This window comes from Oncorhynchus masou, chromosome 18, assembly GCF_036934945.1.
Source record: "Oncorhynchus masou masou isolate Uvic2021 chromosome 18, UVic_Omas_1.1, whole genome shotgun sequence".
NCBI lineage: Eukaryota > Metazoa > Chordata > Actinopteri > Salmoniformes > Salmonidae > Oncorhynchus > Oncorhynchus masou.
In genome coordinates, this window is record NC_088229.1 from 75,438,761 (window position 1) to 75,461,757 (window position 22,997).

Consider the following 22,997-nt stretch of genomic DNA (forward strand, 5'->3'; position numbering starts at 1 on the left):
GGTTGTTGTCCTGGCACCACATTGCCAGTCCTCTGACCTCCTCCCTATAGGCTGTCTCATTGTTGAGGGAGAGGTTGTTGTCCTGGCACCACATTGCCAGTCCTCTGACCTCCTTCCTATAGAAGCTGTCTCATTGCTGTCTCATTGTTGAGGGAGAGGTTGTTGTCCTGGCACCACATTGCCAGTCCTCTGACCTCCTCCCTATAGGCTGTCTCATTGTTGAGGGAGAGGTTGTTGTCCTGGCACCTCATTGCCAGTCCTCTGACCTCCTCCCTATAGGCTGTCGCATTGTTGAGGGATAGGTTGTTGTCCTGGCACCACATTGCCAGTCCTCTGACCTCCTCCCTATAGGCTGTCTCATTGTTGAGGGAGAGGTTGTTGTCCTGGCACCACATTGCCAGTCCTCTGACCTCCTCCCTATAGGCTGTCTCATTGTTGAGGGAGAGGTTGTTGTCCTGGCACCTCATTGCCAGTCCTCTGACCTCCTCCCTATAGGCTGTCGCATTGTTGAGGGAGAGGTTGTTGTCCTGGCACCACATTGCCAGTCCTCTGACCTCCTCCCTATTGGCTGTCTCATAGTTGTCTGTGATCAGGCCACTTTTGTGTCATCAGCAAACTTAATGATGGTGTTGAAGTCGTGGGTGAACAAGGAGTACAGGAGGGGACTGAGCACGCACCCCTGGGGAGCTCCAGTGTCTCAGGTCAGTGTTGCGTTAGTGTTGCTACCTACCCTCACCACCTGGGGGCGGCCCGTTAAGAATTCCAGGATCCAGTTGCAGAGGGAGGTGTTTAGTCCCAGGGTCCTTAAGCTTATTGACGAGCTTGGCGGTTACTACGGTGGTGAACGCTGAAATGTAGTCAATAAACAGCATCGTCACATATAGTGCCTTTAGAAGGTATTCCCATTCCCATGACTTATTCCGCATGTTGTAGTGACTGGATGATGTATTAGGTATTCCTCTTGTCCAGATGGGAGAGGGAAGTGTGGAGTGCAATACAGACTGCATCATCTGTGGATCTGTTGGGGAGGTATGTGAATTGGGGTGGGTCCAGGGTTTCTGGGATAAGGGAGTAGATGTGAGCCATGACAAGCCAAGTTGACTATTTTGTTAAATTTTGCACTACACATTTAAAAAAAAGCAGCATTAGACATGATTAACTAAACAAACTGACCAGCTCAAATAGACAAAAGCGTGCTATATGGCAGACCAATCCGAACTCATCTCTCGGCATGTCCAGCCCACTCATTATCTCAGCCAATCATGGGTAGCGCGAAGGTTGCTGACTTTATCTATGGCCAACTAGGCTCATTATTTAACCATTTTATTCATATTTACAGAGGGAATACAAGTTTGTTATTAAGGCACATGAAAGTTCACATGTTCGAGAAGGAATTTCTGCCAAAAAAACAAACAATTTTGAATAAAAAACAATTGTTACATTCCAACAGCTCTCCTGTGAAGTAGCGACCTGTGACATATGCCTCGTTTCCTGAAACATACAGAGCCCAAAACTTGGCTAAACTTCAAATCTTCAACATCATCCTCAGCGGCATCTTCCCCAATATTTGGAACCAAGGACTGATCACCCCAATCCACAAAAGTGGAGACAAATTTGACCCCAATAACTACCATGGGATATTGGTCAACAGCATTCTTGGGGAAATCCTCCTCATTAAAGCAGACTTGTACATGTCCTCTGTGGACATGTGGTGTTGATATGAGCCATGACCAGCCTTTTCAAATACATTTCATGGCTACAGATGTGCTACGGGGCGATAGTCATTTAGGCAGGTTACCTTGGGAGCTCTTGAGCATGGGGACAGAGTGTCAGAGTGGCACTATTAAGAGAGAAAGCTACTTCACAGTGTTTATGTAACTACAGCTACTACTGCCCGTCTGCATGGCCTCTCCCTCGGTGTGTCTGAGAACGTGGCGGTCGGCGAAAGGGGTCACCGCGGTAACTTTAAACACCTTCTTCGTTTAGTTGTCTCATTGCAAGAATTCAGTGTGTGTGTGTCTGTGTAACTATGAGTGTGTGATGTCTTTGTGAGTAATTGAGGTCTCCACACCCTCATTTCTCCAGGTCATCATTATACTGTGGGTTCCATCGGCATCTGGCGGACGACAGATTATAGGACTGGGTGTGTGTGTGTGTGTGTGTGTGTGTGTGTGTGTGTGTGTAGTTTCCTCAACATAGTCATCTGGCAGACATCAGATTACAGGACTGTGTGTGTGTGTGTGTGTGTGTGTGTGTGTGTGTGTGTGTGTGTGTGTGTGTGTCCGTCCGTGTATAGTTATCTCAACACAGTCATCTGGCAGCACCTTGGATTACAGCAGGACTTTGGATTTAGGACTGAATGTGTAGCCATCACTGTGGGGGTAAATGTGTAGAGTGGATGACATCACTGTGGGGGTAAATGTGTAGAGTGGATGACATCACTGTGGGGGTAAATGTGTAGAGTGGATGACATCACTGTGGAGGTAAATGTGTAGAGTGGAGGACATCACTGTGGGGGTAAATGTGTAGAGTGGAGGACATCACTGTGGGGGTAAATGTGTAGGACATCACTGTGGGGGTAAATGTGTAGAGTGGAGGACATCACTGTGGGGGTAAATGTGTAGAGTGGAGGACATCACTGAGGGGTAAATGTGTAGAGTGGAGGACATCACTGTGGGGGTAAATGTGTAGAGTGGAGGACATCACTGTGGGGGTAAATGTGTAGAGTGGAGGACATCACTGTGGGGGTAAATGTGTAGGACATCACTGTGGGGGTAAATGTGTAGAGTGGAGGACATCACTGTGGGGGTAAATGTGTAGAGTGGAGGACATCACTGTGGGGGTAAATGTGTAGGACATCACTGTGGGGTAAATGTGTAGAGTGGAGGACATCACTGTGGGGGTAAATGTGTAGAGTGGAGGACATCACTGTGGGGGTAAATGTGTAGAGTGGAGGACATCACTGTGGGGGTAAATGTGTAGAGTGGAGGACATCACTGTGGGGGTAAATGTGTAGAGTGGAGGACATCACTGTGGGGGTAAATGTGTAGCCATCACTGTGGAGGTAAATGTGTAGAGTGGAGGACATCACTGTGGGGGTAAATGTGTAGAGTGGAGGACATCACTGTGGGGGTAAATGTGTAGAGTGGAGGACATCACTGTGGGGGTAAATGTGGAGGACATCACTGTGGGGGTAAATGTGTAGAGTGGAGGACATCACTGTGGGGGTAAATGTGTAGAGTGGAGGACATCACTGTGGGGTAAATGTGTACGACATCACTGTGGGGGTAAATGTGTAGAGTGGAGGACATCACTGTGGGGGTAAATGTGGAGGACATCACTGTGGGGGTAAATGTGGAGGACATCACTGTGGGGTAAATGTGGAGGACATCACTGGGGGGGTAAATGTGTAGAGTGGAGGACATCACTGTGGGGGTAAATGTGTACGACATCACTGTGGGGGTAAATGTGTAGAGTGGAGGACATCACTGTGGGGGTAAATGTGGAGGACATCACTGTGGGGGTAAATGTGGAGGACATCACTGTGGGGTAAATGTGGAGGACATCACTGGGGGGGTAAATGTGTAGAGTGGAGGACATCACTGTGGGGGTAAATGTGGAGGACATCACTGTGGGGGTAAATGTGGAGGACATCACTGTGGGGTAAATGTGGAGGACATCACTGTGGGGGTAAATGTGTAGAGTGGAGGACATCACTGTGGGGGTAAATGTGGAGGACATCACTGTGGGGTAAATGTGGAGGACATCACTGAGGGGTAAATGTGTAGAGTGGAGGACATCACTGTGGGGGTAAATGTGGAGGACATCACTGTGGGGTAAATGTGGAGGACATCACTGTGGGGGTAAATGTGGAGGACATCACTGAGGGGTAAATGTGTAGAGTGGAGGACATCACTGTGGGGGTAAATGTGTAGAGTGGAGGACATCACTGTGGGGGTAAATGTGTAGAGTGGAGGACATCACTGTGGGGGTAAATGTGGAGGACATCACTGAGGGGTAAATGTGTAGAGTGGAGGACATCACTGTGGGGGTAAATGTGTAGAGTGGAGGACATCACTGTGGGGGTAAATGTGTAGAGTGGAGGACATCACTGTGGGGGTAAATGTGGAGGACATCACTGTGGGGGTAAATGTGGAGGACATCACTGTGGGGTAAATGTGGAGGACATCACTGGGGGGGTAAATGTGTAGAGTGGAGGACATCACTGTGGGGGTAAATGTGGAGGACATCACTGTGGGGTAAATGTGGAGGACATCACTGTGGGGGTAAATGTGTAGAGTGGAGGACATCACTGTGGGGGTAAATGTGGAGGACATCACTGTGGGGTAAATGTGGAGGACATCACTGAGGGGTAAATGTGTAGAGTGGAGGACATCACTGTGGGGGTAAATGTGGAGGACATCACTGTGGGGTAAATGTGGAGGACATCACTGTGGGGGTAAATGTGTAGAGTGGAGGACATCACTGTGGGGGTAAATGTGTAGAGTGGAGGACATCACTGTGGGGGTAAATGTGTAGAGTGGAGGACATCACTGTGGGGGTAAATGTGTAGAGTGGAGGACATCACTGTGGGGGTAAATGTGTAGAGTGGAGGACATCACTGTGGGGGTAAATGTGTAGAGTGGAGGACATCACTGTGGGGGTAAATGTGTAGAGTGGAGGACATCACTGTGGGGGTAAATGTGTAGAGTGGAGGACATCACTGCGGGGGTAAATGTGGAGGACATCACTGTGGGGGTAAATGTGTAGAGTGGAGGACATCACTGTGGGTGTAAATGTGTAGAGTGGAGGACATCACTGTGGGGGTAAATGTGGAGGACATCACTGTGGGGGTAAATGTGTAGAGTGGAGGACATCACTGTGGGGGTAAATGTGTAGAGTGGAGGACATCACTGTGGGGGTAAATGTGTAGAGTGGAGGACATCACTGTGGGGGTAAATGTGTAGAGTGGAGGACATCACTGTGGGTGTAAATGTGGAGGACATCACTGTGGGGGTAAATGTGAGGACATCACTGTGGGGGTAAATGTGTAGAGGACATCACTGTGGGGGTAAATGTGTAGAGTGGAGGACATCACTGTGGGGGTAAATGTGTAGAGTGGAGGACATCACTGTGGGGGTAAATGTGTAGAGTGGAGGACATCACTGTGGGGGTAAATCACTGTGGGGGTAAATGTGTAGTGGAGGACATCACTGTGGGGGTAAATGTGTAGAGTGGAGGACATCACTGAGGGGTAAATGTGTAGAGTGGAGGACATCACTGTGGGGGTAAATGTGGAGGACATCACTGTGGGGGTAAATGTGTAGAGTGGAGGACATCACTGCGGGGGTAAATGTGTAGAGTGGAGGACATCACTGCGGGGGTAAATGTGTAGAGTGGAGGACATCACTGCGGGGGTAAATGTGTAGAGTGGAGGACATCACTGTGGGGGTAAATGTGTAGAGTGGAGGACATCACTGAGGGGTAAATGTGTAGGACATCACTGTGGGGGTAAATGTGTTTGATTTGAAGTGGGGTGTAGGAGGGAGCTACTCACGGTTTCACTTGCTTGTCGTCTCTTCTTACTGTGATGATTGAACCCCGTATCCACCTTCTCTGCCAGCTCCATCTTGTGCTTGTTCCTCTTGTAGGCAGATAGACTGAACTCTGGACAACACAGAACACAGAGCTCATATACTGTAGAGGGAAGGTAACACAGAGCTCATATATTGTAGAGGGAAGGTAACACAGAGCACATAGCTCATATACTGTAGAGGGAAGGTAACACATAGCTCATATACTGTAGAGGGAAGGTAACACAGAGCTCATATACTGTAGAGGGAAGGTAACACAGAGCACATAGCTCATATACTGTAGAGGGAAGGTAACACGGAGCACATAGCTCATATACTGTAGAGGGAAGGTAACACAGAGCACATAGCTCATATACTGTAGAGGGAAGGTAACACAGAACACAGAGCTCATATACTGTAGAGGGAAGGCAACACAGAACACAGAGCTCATTACTGTAGAGGGAAGGTAACACAGAGCACATAGCTCATATACTGTAGAGGGAAGGTAACACAGAGCTCATATACTGTAAAGGGAAGGTAACACAGAGCTCATATACTGTAGAGGGAAGGTAACACAGAGCTCATATACTGTAGAGGGAAGGTAACACAGAGCCCATAGCTCATATACTGTAGAGGGAAGGTAACACAGAGCCCATAGCTCATATACTGTAGAGGGAAGGTAACACAGAGCTCATAGCTCATATACTGTAGAGGGAAGGCAACACAGAGCACATAGCTCATATACTGTAGAGGGAAGGCAACACAGAACAACTCAAATACTGTACAGGGAAGGTAACACAGAGCACATGGTGGTCTTGTCTGGGTCTGATGGTGGTGGGTCAGACAACAGAATACATACGCCCCCTAATGGCAAGGGTTATATTCCTAATCTAAAATACTGAACCAAAATATTTACACAACATTCAACAATTTCAAAGATTTTGCTGAGTTACAGACCATTTCAGGAAAATCGGTCAATTGAAATAAATTAGGCCCTAATCTATGGATTTCCCATGACTGGGCAGGTGAACAGACATGGAGGACAGGTGAACAGCCATGGAGGACAGGTGAACAGCCATGGGTGGAGCATGGAGGACAGGTGAACAGCCATGGGTGGGGTGAGCCTTGGAGGACAGGTGACAGCCATGGGGGACAGGTGACAGCCATGGAGGACAGGTGAACAGCCTTGGAGGACAGGTGAACAGCCTTGGAGGACAGGTGAACAGCCATGGAGGACTGGTGAACAGCCATGGAGGACTGGTGAACAGCCATGGAGGACTGGTGAACAGCCATGGAGGACAGGTGAACAGCCTTGGAGGACAGGTGAACAGCCTTGGAGGACAGGTGAACAGCCATGGAGGACAGCCATGGAGGACAGACATGGAGGAGAGGTGAACAGCCTTGGAGGACAGGTGAACAGCCATGGAGGACAGGTGAACAGCCATGGAGGACTGGTGAACAGCCATGGAGGACTGGTGAACAGCCTTGGAGGATAGGTGAACAGCCATGGAGGACAGGTGAACAGCCTTGGAGGACAGGTGAACAGCCATGGAGGACTGGTGAACAGCCATGGAGGACAGGTGAACAGCCATGGAGGACAGGTGACAGCCATGGAGGACTGGTGAACAGCCATGGAGGACAGGTGAACAGCCATGGAGGACAGGTGAACAGCCATGGAGGACAGGTGAACAGCCTTGGAGGACAGGTGAACAGCCATGGAGGACAGGTGAACAGCCATGGAGGACAGGTGACCAGCCATGGAGGACAGGTGACCAGCCATGGAGGACAGGTGACCAGCCATGGAGGACAGGTGAACAGCCATGGAGGACAGGTGAACAAGATGGATGTGGAGGTCCTGGGCTGGCGTAACACAAGGTCTGTGGTTATGAGGCCGGTTGGACGTACTGCCAAATTCTGTAAAACGACGTTGAATGCAGTTTACGGTAGAGAAATTAATATTAAATTATCTGGCAACAGCTCTGGTGAACATTGCTGCATGCCAATTGCACGCTCCCTCAAAACTTGAGACATCTGTGGCATTGTGTTGCGTGACAAAACTTCACATTTTAGAGTGGCCTTTTATTGATCCCCAGCACAAGGTGCACCTGTGTAATGATCATGCTGTCAGCGTCTTGAAATACCACACCTGTCAGGTGGGTGGATGATTTTGGAATGAGATGTTTGATGAGCAGGTGTCCACATTGTTTTGGTCATGAAGTGGAGTTGAAATTATGCACATTTCCAGTTTGAAAAAAAAGAGTGTCTTCAACTTGACTCTTTAACCTTCTCTACTGTATTTGTGTAGGCTGTTAGTTTTACGATCCAGTCTGCTATAACAGAACGACCCTTTACCTCCCAGTCTGCTATAACAGAACGACCCTTTACCTCCCAACAGAACGACCCTTTACCTCCCAGTCTGCTATAACAGAACGATCCTTTACCTCCCAACAGAACGACCCTTTACCTCCCAACAGAACGACCCTTTACCTCCCAACAGAACACCCCTTTACCTCCCAACAGAACAACCCTTTACCTCCCAACAGAACAACCCTTTACCTCCCAGTCTGCTATAACAGAACGACCCTTTACCTCCCAACAGAACAACCCTTTACCTCCCAGTCTGCTATAACAGAACAACCCTTTACCTCCCAGTCTGCTATAACAGAACGACCCTTTACCTCCCAACAGAACGACCCTTTACCTCCCAACAGAACGACCCTTTACCTCCCAACAGAACGACCCGTTACCTCTCAACAGAACGACCCGTTACCTCCCAGTCTGCTGTAACAGAACGACCCGTTACCTCCCAGTCTGCTATAACAGAACGACCCTTTACCTCCCAGTCTGCTATAACAGAACGACCCTTTACCTCCCAACAGAACAACCCTTTACCTCCCAACAGAACTACCCTTTACCTCCCAACAGAACGCCCCTTTCCCTCCCAGTCTGCTGTAACAGAACGACCCTTTACCTCCCAGTCTGCTATAACAGAACGACCCTTTACCTCCCAGTCTGCTATAACAGAACGACCCTTTACCTCCCAGTCTGCTGTAACAGAACGACCCTTTACCTCCCAGTCTGCTGTAACAGAACGACCCTTTACCTCCCAGTCTGCTATAACAGAACGACCCTTTACCTCCCAGTCTGCTATAACAGAACAACCCTTTACCTCCCAACAGAACGACCCTTTACCTCCCAGTCTGCTATAACAGAACGACCCTTTACCTCCCAGTCTGCTATAACAGAACGACCCTTTACCTCCCAGTCTGCTGTAACAGAACGACCCTTTACCTCCCAGTCTGCTATAACAGAACGACCCTTTACCTCCCAGTCTGCTATAACAGAACGACCCTTTACCTCCCAGTCTGCTATAACAGAACGACCCTTTACCTCCCAGTCTGCTATAACAGAACGACCCTTTACCTCCCAGTCTGCTGTAACAGAACGACCCGTTACCTCCCAGTCTGCTGTAAAAGAACGACCCTTTACCTCCCAGTCTGCTGTAAAAGAACGACCCTTTACCTCCCAGTCTGCTATAACAGAACAACCCTTTACCTCCCAACAGAACGACCCTTTACCTCCCAGTCTGCTATAACAGAACGACCCTTTACCTCCCAGTCTGCTATAACAGAACGACCCTTTACCTCCCAGTCTGCTATAACAGAACGACCCTTTACCTCCCAGTCTGCTATAACAGAACGACCCTTTACCTCCCAGTCTGCTATAACAGAACGACCGTTACGTCCCAACAGAACGACCCTTTACCTCCCAGTCTGCTATAACAGAACGACCCTTTACCTCCCAGTCTGCTATAACAGAACGACCCTTTACCTCCCAGTCTGCTATAACAGAACGACCCTTTACCTCCCAGTCTGCTATAACAGAACGACCCTTTACCTCCCAGTCTGCTATAACAGAACGACCCTTTACCTCCCAGTCTGCTATAACAGAACGACCCTTTACCTCCCAGTCTGCTGTAACAGAACGACCCGTTACCTCCCAGTCTGCTGTAAAAGAACGACCCTTTACCTCCCAGTCTGCTGTAAAAGAACGACCCTTTACCTCCCAGTCTGCTATAACAGAACAACCCTTTACCTCCCAACAGAACGACCCTTTACCTCCCAGTCTGCTATAACAGAATGACCCTTTACCTCCCAGTCTGCTATAACAGAACGACCCTTTACCTCCCAGTCTGCTATAACAGAACGACCCTTTACCTCCCAGTCTGCTATAACAGAACGACCCTTTACCTCCCAGTCTGCTATAACAGAACGACCCTTTACCTCCCAGTCTGCTGTAACAGAACGACCCTTTACCTCCCAGTCTGCTGTAACAGAACGACCCTTTACCTCCCAGTCTGCTATAACAGAACGACCCTTTACCTCCCAGTCTGCTATAACAGAACGACCCTTTACCTCCCAGTCTGCTATAACAGAACGACCCTTTACCTCCCAGTCTGCCATAACAGAACGACCCTTTACCTCCCAGTCTGCTATAACAGAACGACCCTTTACCTCCCAGTCTGCCATAACAGAACGACCCTTTACCTCCCAGTCTGCTATAACAGAACGACCCTTTACCTCCCAGTCTGCCATAACAGAACGACCCTTTACCTCCCAGTCTGCTATAACAGAACGACCCTTTACCTCCCAGTCTGCCATAACAGAACGACCCTTTACCTCCCAGTCTGCTATAACAGAACGACCCTTTACCTCCCAGTCTGCCATAACAGAACGACCCTTTACCTCCCAGTCTGCTATAACAGAACGACCCTTTACCTCCCAGTCTGCCGTAACAGAACGACCCTTTACCTCCCAGTCTGCCGTAACAGAACGACCCTTTACCTCCCAACAGAACGACCCTTTACCTCCCAACAGAACGACCCTTTACCTCCCAACAGAACGACCCTTTACCTCCCAACAGAACGACCCTTTACCTCCCAGTCTGCTGTAACAGAACGACCCTTTACCTCCCAGTCTGCTATAACAGAACGACCCTTTACCTCCCAGTCTGCTATAACAGAACAACCCTTTACCTCCCAGTCTGCTGTAACAGAACGACCCTTTACCTCCCAGTCTGCTGTAACAGAACGACCCTTTACCTCCCAGTCTGCTATAACAGAACGACCCTTTACCTCCCAGTCTGCTGTAACAGAACGACCCTTTACCTCCCAGTCTGCTGTAACAGAACGACCCTTTACCTCCCAGTCTGCTGTAACAGAACGACCCTTTACCTCCCAGTCTGCTGTAACAGAACGACCCTTTACCTCCCAGTCTGCTATAACAGAACAACCGTTACGTCCCAACAGAACGACCCTTTACCTCCCAGTCTGCTGTAAAAGAACGACCCTTTACCTCCCAGTCTGCTGTAACAGAACAACCCTTTACCTCCCAACAGAACGACCCTTTACCTCCCAGTCTGCTATAACAGAACGACCCTTTACCACCCAGTCTGCTGTAACAGAACGACCCGTTACCTCCCAGTCTGCTGTAAAAGAACGACCCTTTACCTCCCAGTCTGCTATAACAGAACGACCCTTTACCTCCCAGTCTGCTATAACAGAACGACCCTTTACCTCCCAGTCTGCTGTAAAAGAACGACCCTTTACCTCCCAGTCTGCTATAACAGAATGACCCTTTACCTCCCAGTCTGCTATAACAGAACGACCCTTTACCTCCCAGTCTGCTATAACAGAACGACCCTTTACCTCCCAGTCTGCTATAAAAGAACGACCCGTTACCTCCCAGTCTGCTATAAAAGAACGACCCGTTACCTCCCAGTCTGCTATAACAGAACGACCCTTTACCTCCCAACAGAACGACCCTTTACCTCCCAGTCTGCTATAACAGAATGACCCTTTACCTCCCAGTCTGCTGTAACAGAACGACCCTTTACCTCCCAGTCTGCTATAACAGAACGACCCTTTACCTCCCAGTCTGCTGTAACAGAACGACCCTTTACCTCCCAGTCTGCTATAACAGAACGACCTTTGAGACAAAAGATCATTCTGGTTCTAATCTAGAGGCAGGGAGAGACCATAAACAGTCAACTCAGTATCCAGACTCCCAATGATATATGTTAGTAAATCCTTATTAAGGTTTAATGACTTCCAGAAAACAAACAAAAATCTAAATTGAGGCAACCTATCAAATAAGTTTATAAAAAAAATCTAATCAAAGAGTAGCTAGGAAATCAAATCTGGGCAATTAAGTAATTTAGACAATTAAATGGAATGCAATCAGGCTTAGTAAAAATAACATGGAGCCAATGACAACCAGAGGGAGAGGGAGGGAGCGGGAGGGAGAGAAAGAGGGGGGAAGAGGGAGGAAGAGGGGGAGAGGGAGAGAGAGACACACAGAGAGAGAGAGACAGAGAGAGAGAGAGTGGGGGGGAAAGAGAGAGAGGGAAAGAGAGTGAGAGGAGCGAGGAGCGAGGAGCGCGAGCGAGGGAGTACCACTACCAGATGTGTAAACTCATTATATCCTCTGAATTATTCACCAATGCTGTAAAAGAGAATGGCTTGAAATGACCAGGCATCAAGGCTGTCACAAACAGCACCCTATTCCCTATGTAGTGAACTACTTTTGACCAGGACAAGAATATACTCTGGCAAGAGCCCTTAAGAAAACACAGTCAAATAAAAATGTTATCCGTCCAGCTCTTTCTAAACTGTTCTTTTTCAAGCAATGCAATACGGGTGTATTATTGGGTGAGACCACCAATCAGCATCTAGTCTATTGTCCAAAAGTTCAAGAGGTGTGCGTGTGTGTGTGTGTGTGTGTGTGTGCGCGCACGCGTTCTCCAGTAAGGTAAATACATTGATCTCAACTATGGAACTAAGGATTGGCCTGTTAATGTTGAAAACACATCACTCTGAAATGCATCAGAGCTTTCGCGTGCAAACACCCTAAAACTACAACTAACATGGAGGCACGCTTCAAACACCCTAGAACTACAACTGACATGGAGGCACGCTTCAAACACCCTAAAACTACAACTAACATGGAGGCACGCTTCAAACACCCTAAAACTACAACGAACATGGAGGCACGCTTCAAACACCCTAAAACTACAACGAACATGGAGGCACGCTTCAAAACACACTAAAACTACAACGAACATGGAGGCACGCTTCAAACACCCTAGAACTACAAATAACATGGAGGCACGCTTCAAACACTAAAACTACAACTAACATGGAGGCACGCTTCAAACACTCTAAAACTACAACTAACATGGCGGCACGCTTCAAAACACACTAAAACTCTTGGTTGGCCTTTTGATTTATGTTTTTCATCTTTATATTGGAGAATAAAAGGAACATTTGTTCTTGTGATTTTTTTTATGCCAGGTTTGACTCACAGTTCACACAATCAAAGGTGCAGAGTAAGAGAGATTATTCAGAGTTATTGGTCACTACCACGCGGTCAGACTGGTCATTACCACGCGGTCAGACTGGTCATTACCACACGGTCAGGCTGGTCACTACCACGCGGTCAGGCTGGTCACTACCACGTGGTCAGGCTGGTCATTACCACACGGTCAGACTGGTCATTACCACGCGGTCAGGCTGGTCATTACCACGCGGTCAGGCTGGTCATTACCACACGGTCAGACTGGTCACTACCGCGCGGTCAGGCTGGTCACTACCGCGCGGTCAGACTGGTCACTACCACACGGTCAGACTGGTCACTACCGCGAGGTCAGGCTGGTCACTACCACGTGGTCAGACTGGTCACTACCACACGGTCAGGCTGGTCATTACCACGAGGTCAGGCTGGTCACTACCACGTGGTCAGACTGGTCATTACCACACGGTCAGGCTGGTCACTACCACACGGTCAGGCTGGTCACTACCACGCGGTCAGACTGGTCACTACCACGCGGTCAGGCTGGTCACTACCGCGAGGTCAGACTGGTCACTACCACGCGGTCAGACTGGTCACTACCACGCGGTCAGACTGGTCACTACCACACGGTCAGGCTGGTCACTACCACACGGTCAGGCTGGTCACTACCACGCGGTCAGACTGGTCACTACCACGCGGTCAGGCTGGTCACTACCGCGAGGTCAGGCTGGTCACTACCACACGGTCAGGCTGGTCACTACCACACGGTCAGGCTGGTCACTACCACACGGTCAGGCTGGTCACTACCACACGGTCAGGCTGGTCACTACCACACGGTCAGGCTGGTCACTACCACACGGTCAGGCTGGTCACTACCACACGGTCAGACTGGTCACTACCACACGGTCAGACTGGTCACTACCACGCGGTCAGACTGGTCACTACCACACGGTCAGACTGGTCACTACCACACGGCCAGACTGGTCACTACCACACGGTCAGACTGGTCACTACCACACGGTCAGACTGGTCACTACCACGCGGTCAGACTGGTCATTACCACGCGGTCAGACTGGTCACTACCACGCGGTCAGACTGGTCACTACCACACGGTCAGACTGGTCACTACCACACGGTCAGACTGGTCACTACCACGCGGTCAGACTGGTCACTACCACGCGGTCAGACTGGTCACTACCACGCGGTCAGGCTGGTCACTACCACACGGTCAGGCTGGTCACTACCACACGGTCAGACTGGTCACTACCACACGGTCAGACTGGTCACTACCGCGAGGTCAGACTGGTCATTACCACACGGTCAGGCTGGTCATTACCACACGGTCAGGCTGGTCATTACCACACGGTCAGGCTGGTCATTACCACACGGTCAGGCTGGTCACTACCGCGAGGTCAGACTGGTCATTACCACACGGTCAGACTGGTCACTACCGCGCGGTCAGGCTGGTCACTACCACGCGGTCAGGCTGGTCACTACCACGCGGTCAGGCTGGTCACTACCACACGGTCAGGTTCACTCAAAAGCTTAGGAAAACAATGTTGATATACTCTCATAGGACACAGACCCCCCCCCCCCAGCTAGAAAACATGATTGACTGATACTCACTGGTAGCCATCTTCTCTGAGGGACAAGGAGGTATCCCATGGTTCACAGCCCAGTCATGTGCCCCTCGACCCACTAGAAAGCTTAAGAGATAGAAAAGGACAACAAGCGATGCTTTCAGTGAAGGAACATTCTTCACAGAGATCACACAGTTAAATCACACCTCTTGCCCCAGTTGGATAATATGTTCTCTCAGTCATTTCAGATATCCTTTTCACCATTAATCCCTTGTGAGTTAGTAGCGTGTTACTGCCGTGCCAGTGATTGTTACAGAAATAGTTAGAGCCTCCTGGGTTACATTCAGCTCCACAAAAAAAAAAATCTGTGAAAGGTAAGACAAAATACTGGACAAGTAAATAGTGTTTTTGTTTTTAAAGATATGTTTACCAGGGGGGTATTCGTCCGGCTGACAGTTTCCCTTTCTGGGCTTCACTCAGTAACCTGTTGGCCACCAGCACTGGGTTGTTTATACCTGCACAGGAAACAGAAAGGTTGTGAATCATGGTACATATAGATCCACCAGGCCGTGTTCTGGGGTTACATAGGGCCCTGTCTCCATGGTACATATAGATCCACCAGGCCATGTTCTGGGGTTACATAGGGCCCTTTCTCCATGGTACATATAGATCCACCAGGCCATGTTCTGGGGTAACATAGGGCCCTGTCTCCAATGACATGATACATATAGATCCACCAGGCCGTGTTCTGGGGTTACATAGGGCCCTGTCTCCATGGTACATATAGATCCACCAGGCCGTGTTCTGGGGTTACATTGGGCCCTGTCTCCATGGTACATATAGATCCACCAGGCCATGTTCTGTGGTTACATTGGGCCCTGTCTCCAATGAAATGGTACATATAGATCCACCAGGCCATGTTATGTGGTTACATTGGGCCCTGTCTCCAATGAAATGGTACATATAGATCCACCAGGCCATGTTCTGGGGTTACATATGACCCTGTCTCCATGGTACATATAGATCCACTAGGCAGTGTTCTGGGGTTACATAGGGCCCTGTCTCCATGGTACATAAAGATCCACCAGGCCATGTTCTGGGGTTACATAGGGCCCTGTCTCCATGGTACATATAGATCCACCAGGCCATGTTCTGGGGTTACATAGGGCCCTGTCTCCATGGTACATATAGATCCACCAGGCCATGTTCTGTGGTTACATAGGGCCCTGTCTCCATGGTACATATAGATCCACCAGGCCATGTTCTGGGGTTACATTGGGCCCTGTCTCCATGGTACATATAGATCCACCAGGCCATGTCCTGTGGTTACATAGGGCCCTGTCTCCATGGTACATATAGATCCACCAGGCCATGTTCTGGGGTTACATTGGGCCCTGTCTCCATGGTACATATAGATCCACCAGGCCATGTCCTGTGGTTACATAGGGCCCTGTCTCCATGGTACATATAGATCCACCAGGCCATGTTATGTGGTTACATTGGGCCCTGTCTCCAATGAAATGGTACATATAGATCCACCAGGCCATGTTATGTGGTTACATTGGGCCCTGTCTCCAATGAAATGGTACATATAGATCATCCAGGCCATGTTCTGGGGTTACAATGGGCCCTGTCTCCATGGTACATATAGATCCACCAGGCCATGTTCTGTGGTTACATAGGGCCCTGTCTCCATGATACATATAGATCCACCAGGCCATGTTCTGGGGTTACATAGGGCCCTGTCTCCATGGTACATATAGATCCACCAGGCCATGTTCTGTGGTTACATAGGGCCCTGTCTCCAATGACATGGTACATATAGATCCACCAGGCCATGTTCTGTGGTTACATTGGGCCCTGTCTCCATGGTACATATAGATCCACCAGGCCATGTTCTGGGGTTACATTGGGCCCTGTCTCTACGGTACATATAGATCCACCAGGCCATGTTCTGTGATTACATAGGGCCCTGTCTCCAATGACATGGTACATATAGATCCACCAGGCCATGTTCTGGGGTTACATTGGGCCCTGTCTCCACGGTACATATAGATCCACCAGGCCATGTCCTGTGGTTACATAGGGCCCTGTCTCCAATGACATGATACATATAGATCCACCAGGCCATGTTCTGTGGTTACATAGGGCCCTGTCTCCACGGTACATATAGATCCACCAGGCCATGTTCTGTGGTTACATAGGGCCCGGTCTCCATGGTACATATAGATCCACCAGGCCATGTTCTGGGGTTACATAGGGCCCTGTATCCATGGTACATATAGATCCACCAGGCCATGTTCTGTGGTTACATAGGGCCCTGTATCCATGGTACATATAGATCCACCAGGCCATGTTCTGTGGTTACATTGGGCCCTGTCTCCAATGACATGATACATATAGATCCACCAGGCCATGTTCTGGGGTTACATTGGGCCCTGTCTCCATGGTACATATAGATCCACCAGGCCATGTTCTGTGGTTACATAGGGCCCTGTCTCCATGGTACATATAGATCCACCAGGCCATGTTCTGGGGTTACATAGGGCCCTGTCTCCATGGTACATATAGATCCACCAGGCCATGTTCTGTGGTTACATAGGGCCCTGTCTCCATGGTACATATAGATCCACCAGGCCATGTTCTGGGGTTACATTGGGCCCTGTCTCCATGGTACATATAGATCCACCAGGCCATGTCCTGTGGTTACATAGGGCCCTGTCTCCATGGTACATATAGATCCCCCAGGCCATGTTATGTGGTTACATTGGGCCCTGTCTCCAATGAAATGGTACATATAGATCCACCAGGCCATGTTATGTGGTTACATTGGGCCCTGTCTCCAATGAAATGGTACATATAGATCATCCAGGCCATGTTCTGGGGTTACATTGGGCCCTGTCTCCATGGTACATATAGATCCACCAGGCCATGTTCTGTGGTTACATAGGGCCCTGTCTCCATGGTACATATAGATCCACCAGGCCATGTTCTGTGGTTACATAGGGCCCTGTCTCCAATGACATGGTACATATAGATCCACCAGGCCATGTTCTGTGGTTACATTGGGCCCTGTCTCCATGGTACATATAGATCCACCAGGCCATGTTCTGGGGTTACATTGGGCCCTGTATCTACGGTACATATAGATCCACCAGGCCATGTTCTGTGATTACATAGGGCCCTGTCTCCAATGACATGGTACATATAGATCCACCAGGCCATGTTCTGGGGTTACATTGGGCCCTGTCTCCACGGTACATATAGATCCACCAGGCCATGTCCTGTGGTTACATAGGGCCCTGTCTCCAATGACATGATACATATAGATCCACCAGGCCATGTTCTGTGGTTACATAGGGCCCTGTCTCCATGGTACATATAGATCCACCAGGCCATGTTCTGTGGTTACATAGGGCCCTGTCTCCATGGTACATATAGATCCACCAGGCCATGTTCTGGGGTTACATAGGGCCCTGTCTCCATGGTACATATAGATCCACCAGGCCATGTTCTGTGGTTACATAGGGCCCTGTCTCCATGGTACATATAGATCCACCAGGCCATGTCCTGTGGTTACATAGGGCCCTGTCTCCATGGTACATATAGATCCACCAGGCCATGTTATGTGGTTACATAGGGCCCTGTCTCCATGGTACATATAGATCCACCAGGCCATGTTCTGGGGTTACATAGGGCCCTGTCTCCATGGTACATATAGATCCACCAGGCCATGTTCTGTGGTTACATTGGGCCCTGTCTCCAATGACATGATACATATAGATCCACCAGGCCATGTTCTGGGGTTACATTGGGCCCTGTCTCCATGGTACATATAGATCCACCAGGCCATGTTCTGGGGTTACATAGGGCCCTGTCTCCATGGTACATATAGATCCACCAGGCCATGTTCTGTGGTTACATTGGGCCCTGTCTCCAATGACATGATACATATAGATCCACCAGGCCATGTTCTGGGGTTACATTGGGCCCTGTCTCCATGGTACATATAGATCCACCAGGCCATGTTCTGGGGTTACATAGGGCCCTGTCTCCATGGTACATATAGATCCACCAGGCCATGTTCTGTGGTTACATAGGGCCCTGTCTCCATGGTACATATAGATCCACCAGGCCATGTTCTGGGGTTACATAGGGCCCTGTCTCCATGGTACATATAGATCCACCAGGCCATGTTCTGGGGTTACATAGGGCCCTGTCTCCATGGTACATATAGATCCACCAGGCCATGTTCTGTGGTTACATAGGGCCCTGTCTCCATGGTACATATAGATCCACCAGGCCATGTTCTGTGGTTACATTGGGCCCGGTCTCCAATGACATGATACATATAGATCCACCAGGCCATGTTCTGGGGTTACATTGGGCCCTGCCTCCATGGTACATATAGATCCACCAGGCCATGTTCTGTGGTTACATAGGGCCCTGTCTCCATGGTACATATAGATCCACCAGGCCATGTTCTGGGGTTACATAGGGCCCTGTCTCCATGGTACATATAGATCCACCAGGCCATGTTCTGTGGTTACATAGGGCCCTGTCTCCATGGTACATATAGATCCACCAGGCCATGTTCTGGGGTTACATTGGGCCCTGTCTCCATGGTACATATAGATCCACCAGGCCATGTCCTGTGGTTACATAGGGCCCTGTCTCCATGGTACATATAGATCCACCAGGCCATGTTATGTGGTTACATTGGGCCCTGTCTCCAATGAAATGGTACATATAGATCCACCAGGCCATGTTATGTGGTTACATTGGGCCCTGTCTCCAATGAAATGGTACATATAGATCATCCAGGCCATGTTCTGGGGTTACATAGGGCCCTGTCTCCAATGACATGATACATATAGATCCACCAGGCCATGTTCTGTGGTTACATTGGGCCCTGTCTCCAATGACATGGTACATATAGATCCACCAGGCCATGTTCTGGGGTTACATTGGGCCATGTCTCCATGGTACATATAGATCCACCAGGCCATGTTCTAGGGTTACATTGGGCCCTGTCTCCATGGTACATATAGATCCACCAGGCCATGTTCTGGGGTTACATAGGGCCCTGTCTCCAATGACATGGTACATATAGATCCACCAGGCCATGTTCTGTGGTTACATTGGGCCCTGTCTCCATGGTACATATAGATCCACCAGGCCATGTTCTGGGGTTACATTGGGCCCTGTCTCTACGGTACATATAGATCCACCAGGCCATGTTCTGTGATTACATAGGGCCCTGTCTCCAATGACATGGTACATATAGATCCACCAGGCCATGTTCTGGGGTTACATAGGGCCCTGTCTCCAATGACATGGTACATATAGATCCACCAGGCCATGTTCTGGGGTTACATTGGGCCCTGTCTCTACGGTACATATAGATCCACCAGGCCATGTTCTGTGGTTACATAGGGCCCTGTCTCCAATGACATGGTACATATAGATCCACCAGGCCATGTTCTGGGGTTACATAGGGCCCTGTCTCCATGGTACATATAGATCCACCAGGCCATGTTCTGGGGTTACATAGGGCCCTGTCTCCATGGTACATATAGATCCACCAGGCCATGTTCTGGGGTTACATTGGGCCCTGTCTCCATGGTACATATAGATCCACCAGGCCATGTTCTGGGGTTACATTGGGCCCTGTCTCCATGGTACATATAGATCCACCAGGCCATGTTCTGGGGTTACATTGGGCCCTGTCTCCATGGTACATATAGATCCACCAGGCCATGTTCTGGGGTTACATTGGGCCATGTCTCCAATGACATGGTACATATAGATCCACCAGACACAAAAAAGTACAAAAATAATGAATATACAATACGAGTCAAAAGTTTGGCTACACCTACTAATTCACAGGTTTTTCTTTATTTTTTACTATTTTCTACATTGTAGAATAATAGTGAAGACATCAAAACTATTAAATAGCACATGGAATCATGTAGTAACCAAAAAAAAGTGTTAAAATCAAATTATATTTGAGATTTGAGATTATTCACAGTAGCCACCCTTTGCCTTGATGACAGCTTTGCACACTCTTGGCATGCTCTCAACCAGCTTCACCTGGAATGCTTTCCCAACAGTCTTGAAGGAGTTCCCACATATGCTGAGCACTTGTTGGCTGCTTTTCTTTCACTCCGTGGTCCAACTCATCCCAAACCATTTCAATTGGGTTGAGGTTGAGTGATTGTGGAGGCCAAGTCATCTGATGCAGCACTCATCACTCTCCTTCTTGGTCAATTAGCCCTTAAATAGCCTGGAAGTGTGTTGGGGTCATTGTCCTGTTGATAGACCCACTAAGCGCAAACCAGATGGGATGGCGTGTCACTGCAGAATGCTGTGGTAGACATGCTGGTTAAGTGTGCCTTGAATTCTAAATAAATCACTGACAGTGTCACCAGCAAAGCACCGCCACACCATAACACCTCCTCCTCCATGCTTCACGTTGGGAAGAGATCATTCGTTCACCTACTCTGCATCTCACAAAGCCACGGCGGTTGAAACCAAAAAAATCTCAAATTTAGACTCATCTGACCAAAGGACAGATTTCCACCGGTCTAATGTCCATTGCTCGTGTTTCTTGGCCCCAGCAAGTCTCTTCTTCTTATTGGTGTTCTTTAGTAGTGTTCTTTGCAGCAATTCGACCATGAAGGCCTGATTCACGGAGTCTCCTCTGAACAGTTGATGTTGAGATGTGTCTGTTACTTGAACTCTGTGAAGCATTTATTTGGGCTGTAATTGGCTGGTAACTCTAATGAACTTATCCTCTGCAGCAGAGGTAACTCTGGGTCTTCCTTTCCTGTGGTGGTCCTCATGAGAGCCAGTTTCATCATAGCTCTTGGTTTTTGCAACTGCACTTGAAGAAACTTTAAAAGTTCTTGAAATTGACCGATCTTCATGTCTTTAAGTAAAGATGGACTGTCATTTCTCATTGCTTATTTGAGCTGTTCTTGCCATAATATGGACTTGGAACAAAACAGAACAGGTCCAATCGGAGCCAAGAACCTTTCATTTGTCATGTACTAATTTAAATAAAAAATGGCTGACTGTTACAGCACGCAGGGGAATGAAAAACGACGGCTGTGTCTTTTTTTGTTGTTTTACCTCAATGTCGAAATGCCCGCTGACGTTCGCCTCTAGTGTGTGTGGTTGTTCTCAGAACATTGTCAAGTCTATACTCAGGAGATCTGCCTTTGCTGGAGGCCTTATAAAAACAATAACTTTTTGGCGCAGGGCAGACTGCTGAAATGTTAATGGTGAACACAGTGCAGGACTGGTTACGAGGGTGGCTGAAGCCAATAACATCGTCACTCTTTTAAAAGGGGTTGGATGTAGATGTAGAACCAGCTATCGAGGAATACACTCCACAAAGCTGAAGGGTTGGTTCAGGGTTGCTTATAGCTGAAGGGTTGGTTCAGGGTTGCTTATAGCTGAAGGGTTGGTTCAGGGTTGCTTATAGCTGAAGGGTTGGTTCAGGGTTGCTTTTAGCTGAAGGGTTGGTTCAGGGTTGCTTTTAGCTGAAGGGTTGGTTCAGGGTTGCTGATAGCTGAAGGGTTGGTTCAGGGTTGCTTTTAGCTGAAGGGTTGGTTCAGGGTTGCTTATAGCTGAAGGGTTGGTTCAGGGTTGCTTTTAGCTGAAGGGTTGGTTCAGGGTTGCTGATAGCTGAATGGTTGGTTCAGGGTTGCTTTTAGCTGAAGGGTTGGTTCAGGGTTGCTGATAGCTGAAGGGTTGGTTCAGGGTTGCTTATAGCTGAAGGGTTGGTTCAGGGTTGCTTATAGCTGAAGGGTTGGTTCAGGGTTGCTTATAGCTGAAGTTCTACCATAGATCCCAACAGGCAGAGCTGGTTGAAATAACGTCAATCTGACAACATTACAACCAGAATAGAAGATATTTTCTAGAAGTTTTGCCCCCTGGGACAGGGTTTTAAATAGATGCTAGTTACACAAACACTAAGGCATCAGTAGTTGGTCAGTAACCCACCACTAACAGCACCTACAGCTCCATAACGTAAAGACTTCCCATCCATGATGCTGGCGTCACACTCGATCTCTCCCGACAGGTTTAAGTTAGAGCCCATTCCCGCGTTGGTGAATGGAGAATCCTGTGGATGACAAAAACATTTAGAAGAATCATGAAATTACATTTTGACACAGAAATAAAGAAACGTCCTCCCACTGTCAACTGCATTTATTTTCAGCAAACTGAACATGTGTAAATATTTGTACGAACATATCAAGATCCAACAACTGAGACATAAACTTAACAAGTTTCACAGGCATGTGACTAACAGAAATGGAATAGTGTGTCCCTGAACAAAGGGGGAGGGGTCAAAATCAAAAGTAACAGTCAGTATCTGGTGTGGCCACCAGCTGCATTAAGTACTGTTGTGCATCTCCTCCTCATGGACTGCACCAGATTTGCCAGTTCTTGCTGTGAGATGTCACCCCACTCTTCCACCAAGACAC

General features: G+C 48.7%; 1 protein-coding gene across 2 annotated transcripts in view; it reads right to left on the bottom strand.

Moving 5' to 3' along the window:
* tasp1 (taspase, threonine aspartase, 1) overlaps positions 1–22,997 on the bottom strand; it is a 97,324-nt gene that overhangs the window by 65,407 nt on the left and 8,920 nt on the right. For both annotated transcript variants that reach the window (XM_064924483.1, XM_064924484.1), the window contains 4 exons: positions 22,513–22,633; positions 14,933–15,017; positions 14,549–14,628; positions 5,558–5,667 (listed from right to left, as the gene is read on the bottom strand). In XM_064924483.1, coding sequence (XP_064780555.1) covers positions 5,558–5,667; positions 14,549–14,628; positions 14,933–15,017; positions 22,513–22,633 — 396 coding nt within the window. The remainder of the gene's footprint in view (positions 1–5,557; positions 5,668–14,548; positions 14,629–14,932; positions 15,018–22,512; positions 22,634–22,997) is intronic.